The following is a 10,595-nucleotide window of genomic DNA, read 5'->3' on the forward strand; positions in this document are numbered from 1 at the left end:
AGGGCATCATTTTTGATTTACCTCCCTCAGGCTGGATCTTTGTTATGTCAATGTATTGATTTATTTAAAAAGATTGCATGTTCTGAGTGAGAAGATGGAGACTCCTTTTTACACATTTAAGGTATGTGGTAATTGCAAATAAAAAAATATATTACATGAAAATGTATCAGAGCATGGAAATGTAAGGAGGTGTGGACTCAAACCTGCCGTGTGTGATATATGCTGATTTCACAGAAATGGGAAAAGACAGGAGCCAGTGAAGATAACTCAACAGTGGTCAGAAAGGAAATTTCCATGGTTTATTGACAGAAGAGTCCAGACATCAACCCTGCACATGAACAATGATTCCTCCATCTCACAATGACCTGCAGACAGTTCACACAGCATATGCCCCAGATTTTCTTCCGGAAACTCCTGGGCACATGAGATTTATATCCAAGGCTCTACCACTCTGAACAATGCATTTTTCTCTCTTGTGTTTACCCCCTGGCTGCACCTTGGAATCTTCTCAGGCTGAACTGAGACTGAAATAGCAGAATCCCAATGACCACCAGGATCAAGCCAGCCACACTCATCCGGATGAGATTCTCCACCGTGTAATCTTGGGGATGTGAGGCTAGGCATTGTGGATAAAGAGGTCACAGAGGTCAGAGCAGAGCAAAATCATCCCTGGATCCCTGGATGTCCACCCAGGTCACCTGCCTCCCTTGACAAGACATGGCCCTCTTGACAGGGACCAGATGCATAACTGAGAATTTCTCCTACTCACCACTCTTGGACTCTGACTTGTTTTGTGAAGGGCTGATAGTGTCGACTGCTCCTGAGAACCAAAAAAAAAAAAAAAAAAAAAAAATTGGGGATAGATGAGGAGTTGATGAAACTCAAGCCTTCCCCCTGGGCTCTGTGTTCTTATAATTCCCTCTGTTTCTCATGACATCACTGTTATGCAGTCCCCTAATTTATTCTGTCTCTGCTGTAGAAGGGTTCCTTCTATTCTCATTGGATTCTTTCAGTCTCCTTTTGTTTTTTGAATTTCAAGTTTGCTTCTGAGTCGTTAGGAACAGAGTTTTGGTGTGCCGCAAGAGCTCATGGTCTCCCAATACAGAAATAACTGAGTTCTTTTATGCTCCCTGTTCATTCTGGGATATGGAGCATGTAAGATAACCCTTCTAGATATGAGACCTTCTATTTCTTCAACAACTGAGGCCCCAGGATCCATGGATGAGGGGTTGGTGTCAGAGGATCCTCAATGTCATTAGCACAGAGGGCTAGAAATCAGCGGCTGGTCCCCTTCACGCCATGTCAACCAGTTCCTTCCTTCCGGGGTCTACATTTTAGTCTTCACCTGGAAATTCATCATCCATTCATTCTTTCATTAATTCATTCTTCATACAGTTGGATATACTTACAGTGGGATACACACACACACACACACACACACACACACCATATGCATATATATATTTTCTAAATGGTGACGTTAGTTCAGTGGGACATAAAACTGCGTTTCTGTTTTCTTAGAGTGGAGTCTATGTGGATCTATGATTCTATGTGGATCTATCTATTGAGATCAGTTCTGAACAGCGTCTTAGTCAAGGTCACACTTGGAATTGATATTTAAATTTATTCCTCAGTAAGACAAGGAGTCTGAGAGGAGCCTCATGGAGACCCAGATGAGGAGTGTCACAGGCTGCAGGACGAGAAGGTCCCCAGAAAAAACTCAGTCTTTTCTTCATTAAGGAGTAAAGTCATGTCCGTGGGATGTAGGGAGAGTCCAGAGGAGATGAGGGAACTGAGATTCAGGGGCTTGGTGTACTTGAGACAGGCCAGGGATGACAGCACAGAGGAGGGAGGCTCCATCATCTTCATTATTCCCACACTCATCTTCATCCTCATCCTCTCTCTGGAAGAACTCTGAAAACTGCTGTAAGGTTTCAAGGAGAGAAAACTAATCATATGGTATTTATCTCAAAAAACAACCTCTTCTCTCTCCATATCAAATCTCCAGAACCAAGGAAATCCACAGTTCATGTCTTCAAAGTCCAAGGACCAGAGAAAATCAGTTCCGTTAAAAAACTGGGCAAACGCACAAAAATAGTTAATCCTGCAAATCTATTTTAACCAGTTTTGACATAAAAACTAAAAAAATGATTAAAAAATATATTATAGATCAATGCTAATTATAGATGCTGTGTAAAAATTTTGAATAGGTTTATACAGTTCAGAAAACAGGAACGAATGATAGAGGTCATTCAGTGGGGTTAGGATCCAAATGTTTGATACCAAGAAGACTTTTAAAAGCATCTCACTGTGATTGTAAATCAAAGATAAAATATAATTTCTCAGGAGATGTACAATTGTCTGGAAAAGAAATTCAAATTTATTTTTTAAAAGATGTTTTTCCTAATAAATCTCTGATGTAAAAGAAAAATGAACAGAAACGGATAGGTCAATAATGCTGTACATAGAAAATATAGATTTCTGATGAATGTGCATTAAATAATTTGAGCTAACAGAGAAGATGTTTTCTTAAAGTGACCCTCAGCTACAGCTGAACACTTTTCTTTGTCATCCGTATCATATGTTGTTTGATGCCAAAAATGGGTACACAATCTTGAAATAAAGAAGTGAAATTTCAATTGTTTGTGATTGATATAATTATTATCCGTAAATCTGAAGTGATCATTTGAAAAAGATCTTTTCTTATTAATATAATATACAAAAAATTTATAAGTAAAATTTAAAAATAAATAAATAAAATAAAAATATGATGAAATCAGAGTCTTAGTTACAACCTATTAAAGTAGTTGAGCAATTCCTAAGCTCTGAATAAAGACAATTTTATGAATAAAAATACAAAATGTGCGAAGTCATTAATAAATTTTCCTTTTAAGCAACCTATACAAGATAATTTCTTATTGATAACTTATTCTACATAAGTATAGATTTAATAATCTCAATGAAAATAGGAGTAGAATTACCTATTTTTAAGTCATGAATCTTTATAACTTAAATTTGTAAATTTATATATGAAAATATTGCTATAAAATTTCTCAGAGAAAGAGAGAGCAATAACAGAGAAGTGTGCACAGAAAATGCAGAGTAGACGTGAGCTGCACACAGACGCGCTGTGCAGTGATCCCCTAAGTGACCCCAGTGAACTGTGCATGGTTCCTCCTTAGTCTCAGGTGTGCACTGAGTGGCTGGAGGCCTCCAGGTGAGCACAGGAGGGCCGTGCAGAGCGGTACCCGCAGGTGGGGATGCTTCTCTCCATAGAAGTGTGTCTTGTGGGACCTGGGACACCAGAGGCTCAGATTCTGAGATGCAGACATCAGGAGGCAAGTGGTGGGGGCCTGTCTTCTACCCTCAGTCTAGTCATGTTCCTCCTGGGTTCACCCACGTCTCACTCAGCCCTCCCTACTCTGTATCTCTGCTGAGATTCAGGGATAAGATGCCCCAGGAGTAAGAGGTCTCTGCCTATTTCCATTCTTTCATGGACGGACCCTCCCCGGTGGAACCGCCCAAGTGCTCCAAATATTTGCATCATAGTCAGAGCTCTCCTGTGGACAGAGCCCTGAGCTGACCCTTTGAGATCAGAAAGGGCAGGGAGAAGGGCTCCTTACCTGAGACCAGAAGCTCCAGGGGGTCACTGGGGACCGACCACACCTCAGGGTACTTCCTGTTATATCCATAGCATCTGAACGTCCACCTGAGGCTGGGGGTCACGGGGCCCACAGGGAAAAGGGGCTGGGGCTGCCCACTGGGGTGTCGCTGTGAGTCCAGGGTCCAGGAGGGCTGGTGTTCTCCTTCTTTAGCCAGAATAAACCTGTCAAATCCCAGCCATGAACCACACTGAAGGGTCACATTCCCTCCTGAGGTCACCACAGGGCTCGGCAGGGCTGAGAGGGAGGGTTTGCTGTAGACTCCTAGGAGAGGAGGAGGCAGTGTGTTAAATGAGGTTCACACCTCCCTCATGTCCCGCAGGGCTGGGCTGAGAGAGGGGAGACACTCCTGAAAGCAGACCCCCTTCCTGAGGGCAGACCTGAGGCTGGGACCCCTGAGTGTCCTCTCACCTGTCACCACCAGCTTCAGGGGGTCACTGGGATCTGACTGTTCTGTGAGGCTGTGATAGTAACAGCGATATTGTCCTGCATACAGATCTGTCATCTGTGGAATGGAGAAATTGACCTTGTTCCCAGGTTCCCATTGGCTCTGTCTGCTCCATGGTGATGCACTTCCCTCTTTATCCAGACAGTACTCCTTGGCCTCCAGGGCCCCCTGACACCAGATGGTCACTTGCATCCACCAGGTGACCACAGACCCTGGCTCAGCCCAGACGGTGGGTTTGGGGAGGGTCCCTGGGAAGAAATTAGGGGCTGGGTCACAAGATATTCCCCACCCCCACTTCAACTCTCAGCCCCAGGACCTGCCCAAACATCCTCTATCTGTCAGCCCCAAATTGCTATTCTCTGTCTCCAGCTGCTGGGGTGGCGTCCTGTCCCAAGGAAGTGGTGGGACCTGGGACACCTGGAAGCAGACTCACCTGCATGCACTGGTGTCCTCAGGTTCACACTCAGTCCTGGAAGAGAGTTCCCTGTGAGAGATTTGCCCCTGGATCCTGAGCAGAACCTCTCCTCCCTGTGAGCCACCTGAGTCCTGGGGTCTCCTGACAGACCAGTTCCTGGCTGTAGGTCGGGTTCCCTCACAGACTAGGGCTTCCCGTCTCCCTCCTCAAGTCTCACCAAGGTAGAACAGGGCCATGAAGGTGGTGGTCATGGCTTCTCCTCCTTCTGGCCCCGGCTGTGCAGATGGAGGAGACCACGGCGCCCGGCAAGACAGACAGACACACAGGGTGTGGTCACACGAAGGCTGGTTCTCCCAGTCACAGATTTGTCATATCAACGGCCCCACAGGAAGGGGAACTGCCCCACCCCAGGAGCCTTGTTCTCATTTCCAAGTCAGAGCATCAAATATACATGGTGCCTTCCCGAAATGCCCCTTCCATATGAGGTGACCCAGAGCACGTACTTCCCTCTCAGTGCCTCCCCTGTGGGATCTCCTTCATCCTCAGCCCGTCCGTCAGAACATCCTTGTGGGATCCTCACCACGCACAGTGGTCATCCAGATCCTGGAGATGCTTCAGGGAAGACGCAGGGTCCTCCTGCACTGCAGAGCTCAGATCAGCAGACACACACGCTCAACATCTACCTGTACAGTTCAGGTCCAGGTCATTGTGACAATGAGCACAAAGGAGAAATACAGTGAAATAAGGGAAGGAAACATTACTCTTCTCTTGGCTCCAGAGTGTGGGCTTTCTTTCTATTACAGCCCCCTTCTCGGACTTCTCTTTGTTCTTTCAACAGCATCCACCTCCATCTGTCTGGGTTAGTGCTCCGATTTGGGGGACAAAACTGATTCTTATTTAAATATTCCTCCATCTTCTACCGCCCATGTGAACTTGAGAATTAACACCCAATCTCTGAGCCTCAGTTTCCTCGTCTACACCATGCTTTCATGAGCCCTCATCCTCAGAGTGGTTGTGGGATCAGTGTTGCTCAGTTCATGGGAGGGATCAGCCATTGTTCATTTCCAGGTCTGATTAAGACGTGTGGGGTTTGAAATGTGAGAGTATTGAGGTGTCAGACTCCACATTAAGGGTGGATGATTTATGTGCCACTCAAGAGCCTCCATCCGCTCCTAACCATGAGAAATGCTATTTATATTTCTGAAATATGTAGCCACAGTCAATTGCAGAGAAAGAGAAATGAAAGTTCCAAAATAGAGAAGGAACCACAACAAAAATGTACCGAAGATGAGTGGCTACAGGTGCCTGGGACCAGCAAGGAGTCATTAGAGTGGAAGTTTCCACCTCTGTGTGGACAAGAGAGGGACCCCAGGTCCTCAAAGGCAGGGAGCAGAGCAGGGCTTAAGGTGAAATTTGGAAGATGTGTTTCCATCCCTCATGTTTGTGATTGGGCGCTGGATTATCTCTACCCACGGACCCAGCTCCATGGTCACCATGTGAGTGCAAAACAGATTCAATTCAGTATAGTCCCACATGGGCGTCTATTCATGAGTGAGTGTCAAGTTCATGCTGGAGCCATCCCTGCCAGGAACATGCCTAGTCTGATGCTAAGTTTGGGACAGTGGATGCCACGGGGCAGCAGCAAGTATCCATCCCTTTCATCCCTGAATGTCAGGACAGCCCCGGAAGAAACTCTCTATGGAAAATCAGGTGAGTGTCTAACAGGAATGGACATCAAATTATCATCCAAAAAAGGTTAAATAGCGCGATGAACGACAATCTATGAAGTCATTAATGGAGGCTCATATCCAAGGAAATAGAACACAAGGAATATGTGAAGTTCATGTTAATTTAAGCATGTATAAACACCTGAAAAAATAAAGAAGGAAAATGAATTCTTGAAACAACAAAAGGGGTTATATTACAGAGGTACATATAATTTTAGAAATGAATTAGGCAAATATCTTAGAGGCAAAAATAATAAATTCATTTAACATACTCAAAATATTCTTTCCATCAAAGAGATGATACAGATGAAGATCCAATTATGAAAGTAGAATACAGTAATGAGGAAATTTTGTAAGATGCAATACAGAGAGACTGGAATGAGAAAATCAAGATGCATGAAATAGAAAGAGAAAGACAATGTACATTGTGAGTTTCAGGAGGAAAGCAGTGAGAACAATGTCTGCAGCAGTCCTGGAGGGAAATGGTGGGCATTTCACAGAGATGCAGAAGGAACATGTGAGTGCTGGGTGCATGGATATCAATGAGAGTTGTGTCTTGATATTTCATGGCAAAGTGAAGGAAGTTGATGGGAGCTGACTTTCACACAGAAAAAAAAATGCTAAACGATATAGGAAAAGTACATTCAAGGAATAAATTGTGAGTGAAGAATTCTACATTCTCCCAAATTACTATTAAGGGACAAAGGTGAAAGGGTCAGCAGGGGAGAAATCCGTAAGTGTGAGGAGACCTGGGGCACATCTGACCTGTTTGGTCTCACGTCTCACATGTTAAACCCACCATGTCAGGCTTCATCTTCATGAGGGATGAGTAGTGCTTTTGGGGTAGATCCTTAACCATCAGATGTATTTTCCACTCCTTGCAGTTGGAGCATATACTTTACTTAAAATAAGAAAATGTTTTGAAGTATCTTAATAAAAACAGAGAGTGAAAATAAGTCATTTCAAGATTTCTCAAGGTTTTAAACATTTTACTGTTTACGTGCTCACTGAAGCAAAACTAAAGTATGTAATTAAGCCAAAAGAACAAGAGATGCAAAATAGAGAATGTGAGATGCAAAAGTGAGAAAAAGATGGCAAAACAAATAAACATTGGAAAATCATATTTAGATAAACATACCCGTATATACATTTACATTTAATAAAGCTAAATCAAAATATTGGGAGTGTAAAGGTGTGTGTCTGTGTGTATGATAGAGAGAGGAGAAAGAGTGAGAGAGCTTTTAAAAGAAAGTAAGTACTGAGAGTTCAGCTAATGTGTAATGTCCTTTTTTTATCTAAAGGAGAGGGTGAATAAAAATTGTTCAAAATTACAAATGCAAATACCAATATTAACAATGGGAGTAACTATCAAAACTTAAAACTCAATATGTAACCTCCAAACTGGTTGATATCATAACATAAAACAAATAAATATCGATGAAACCAAAATTGGTTTAGAAATTTGAAATAAAGGTTAGAGAAAGCAGAATATCTTAACCCATAATGAACCCACACTTAAATAAAATGGTGGTAATACTTTAAATTTATTCGCTTATTACCAAACAGTAAAAGATTAATGGACTTACTCCAGGTTTAGATCAAAGCACACTCCCCCAGAAAAGACCTGATTTATACTAACAATAAACTCTCATAAAACACAAAATTATTAAAGAGTATTTAAATAAATAATCATGTTATTTTCACTTAATAAAATAAGCTGATAGTTTTAAATATTCAAGAAAATTCGATGTAAGGCAAAATGTTTTTATAATAAATTATTTATTATGAATAATATATTCACATCAAGTTATTGCATTCATAAACATACATTCATCTAATCACATATCCTTGAAATACATAAAACATAAGTTAATACATAATTGGAGAGCCCAATAAATATTTATAAGATAGATTAAGAAGGTGAAAAGAACATTTCTATGAGAGTAAATTACACACTTAAATGATTGATCTAATGTCTAAAAATATTATTAAACTTTGCATTATTTATAATGTATAGGATATGCATAAAATTATTTGTGAATGTATGCATAAAAACAAGTGAATAAATAAATAAATAAATAAAATATGATGTTGTGTGCATAGCAACAAGGAGGAAATGCACATATTTAAGGCCCATATTGTACTTAAAATGTTAATCACTTGTTAGACAAAGAAGCAAGTATATCTGATTCTTTCCATATTTCTAGCATATACATTATGTTCCCTGAGTATGAGTATAGAGTGATTTAATTAGCAATCTATAATAAGAAGATACTATTAAAAATTCAATACTTCATGAAATTAGTAAAATACTAAAACATGGAATGTTTAAATTTTTGAAATATTAAGAAAAAAGGATGATGAAATTGCATCATGTTAAAACTTGGAGAATATCAGAATAAAAAAGAAGGCATACAGAGAGACGTCAGCAGGACGGGGGAATGAGAGTTCCCACCGTCATGCCCCCACAGAACAATGATTTTGACAATCAAAATAAAAAATGGTTGAACATCATCTCTAAAATAACCCCAGTGCGTATTGATAATGTTAGCTCAGTTCAGATTCGTGGGACATCATGAGTTCAGAAACTCACGTGAAGCTGTTTTAAATTCCTAATTACGTATCTTGAGATATTGGATAAAATGTTTGTTCAGAGATTCGGTTTCTCACCTGGAAAGAAGCTCATTGTCTGATTAGACTCAGGTGAGTATGAACAGGTAGACGGTGGTCTTGTTTTGAGGGAACCTCAATGCCAACATACGAAATATTTGCTATAACAGATCAAGAGCAACATTGGTGGATATCCAGCGTCTAGTGAAGGCTATGGCTTTCTCCAACCTACTTAACTCTCACTTCACTAAATTGTATGGAAAACAAGCATAGGTTATAAATAGAAATGTGGTATTTATCAATAACAACAAATAGGCATGTAAGTCAACAAATGAAGGTCAAGAAGAACATAGTCAGTGTTCCAGAAGACCTAGTGGTTTTCATCTTGAACAAAATATTCCAACATCACTTTATCGTATACTATCATATTTTTTAAATTGTTCTTCAGAGAGCTGGTTTCCCATTACACTACCTGACTTTCACATCAAACACCAGTGTGCTCATTCAGACTATTGGTATTTTGGGAGAAACTATACCAGGTGTCATCTGATGAGGAAAGAAGGGATTGATGGGTTCAGAGAAGGTTTTCTGGAATTACTTTGGATTTATCTATTCCAATCTGCATCCAATTTTTACCCATTTGTTCAGTTATTTAAAACAGATTCTGTGTTCTGAGCTGAAAAGATGTAAACATCAGGGAATGTGGTAAATGAGAATAGAGAAATGTATAACATGAAAGTGGACTGGCCCATGAAGGTGAGTATAGGTGTGGACCCAAACCTGCCATGTGGAGGTAGCGTCATGTCATAGGGGTGAGAAAAGAAGGGGAATTAGTAGTGGTATGGAGGGAAACTACCACAGTTTCATTTCAGAAAAGCCTCTACAGGAACAACCCAGACATTTTCCTGCACCTGAACCATGTTTACATTCTCAATATTCTCAGCAGACAGTTCCCCTAATTTATGCCCCTGATTTTCTTTCAGAACTTCTTGGTATCATAAGATTTATTTCCAAAGTTCTACCTTGCTAAATGCTGGATGTGTTCTCTCTTATGTTTATCTCCTGGCTGCAACTTTCATTCATTCTCTGACTGTGCTGAACTTGAAACAGCAGCACCCCAAGAACCACCATAATCAAGGCAGACATGCCCATCCAGATGAGATTCTTCATTGTGTAATCTTGAGTTTTTGAATTAGAGATTGAGGACAAAGAGATCATAGTCATCAGGGCAGACTGAAATCACCCCAGGATCCCTGCATATCCATCCAGGGCACCAACTTTCTGTTGGCATGATTTGATTCTCTGTACCTAGCCCTATACTGAGAATTTTCTTTACTCATTCCTCTTGGAGTCTGACTTGTTTTGTGATGATCTGAGGATATCAGCTACTCCTGAGAGACAAAAATAGAGTGTGGGTGTGGAGACTTAGGATGCTTAGGTAATGTCTTTTTTGATCTCCAATTAGTCTCAAAAATAGCTAATGTCAATCTCAATCCTTGAGGGGAGCATCTCCAGGGTCTCATCCTCCATCTAATTAGGATGTCAATATGAACATTTGGGCCTTCACTTTGTTCTGAGAATCAGGAATATGAGGGAGTGAAGGGCTGAGTCTACCTTTCAGCTCCTCCATCTCAGCCAACTATTTTTTGTCTGTTGCTCAGGATTATATATTTTGTGCCATTTTCCTTTCTTCTCTCTACCAATCTATTCCTTTAGAAAATAAGTGTTGGAAT

General features: G+C 41.0%; 1 protein-coding gene across 3 annotated transcripts; it reads right to left on the reverse strand.

Moving 5' to 3' along the window:
• Window positions 1-277: 277 nt before the first annotated feature.
• On the reverse strand, window positions 278-4,924 carry LOC131397386 (leukocyte immunoglobulin-like receptor subfamily A member 5). 3 transcript variants are annotated; one of them, XM_058530220.1, is made up of 6 exons: window positions 4,743-4,924; window positions 4,544-4,579; window positions 4,074-4,358; window positions 3,624-3,926; window positions 770-820; window positions 278-616 (listed from the first exon to the last, which is right to left on the reverse strand). In XM_058530220.1, the coding sequence occupies exons 1-6, from the start codon at window positions 4,774-4,776 to the stop codon at window positions 480-482; spliced, it is 846 nt and encodes a 281-aa protein (XP_058386203.1). In that variant the 5' UTR covers window positions 4,777-4,924; the 3' UTR covers window positions 278-479. The 3 variants fall into 3 exon arrangements, with proteins under 3 accessions (XP_058386203.1, XP_058386204.1, XP_058386205.1); XM_058530221.1 differs by lacking the exon at window positions 4,544-4,579; XM_058530222.1 differs by lacking the exons at window positions 278-616; window positions 770-820 and adding an exon at window positions 842-1,924.
• Window positions 4,925-10,595: the final 5,671 nt, after the last annotated feature.

The sequence above is a fragment of the Diceros bicornis genome, chromosome 34 (genome assembly GCF_020826845.1).
Source record: "Diceros bicornis minor isolate mBicDic1 chromosome 34, mDicBic1.mat.cur, whole genome shotgun sequence".
NCBI lineage: Eukaryota > Metazoa > Chordata > Mammalia > Perissodactyla > Rhinocerotidae > Diceros > Diceros bicornis.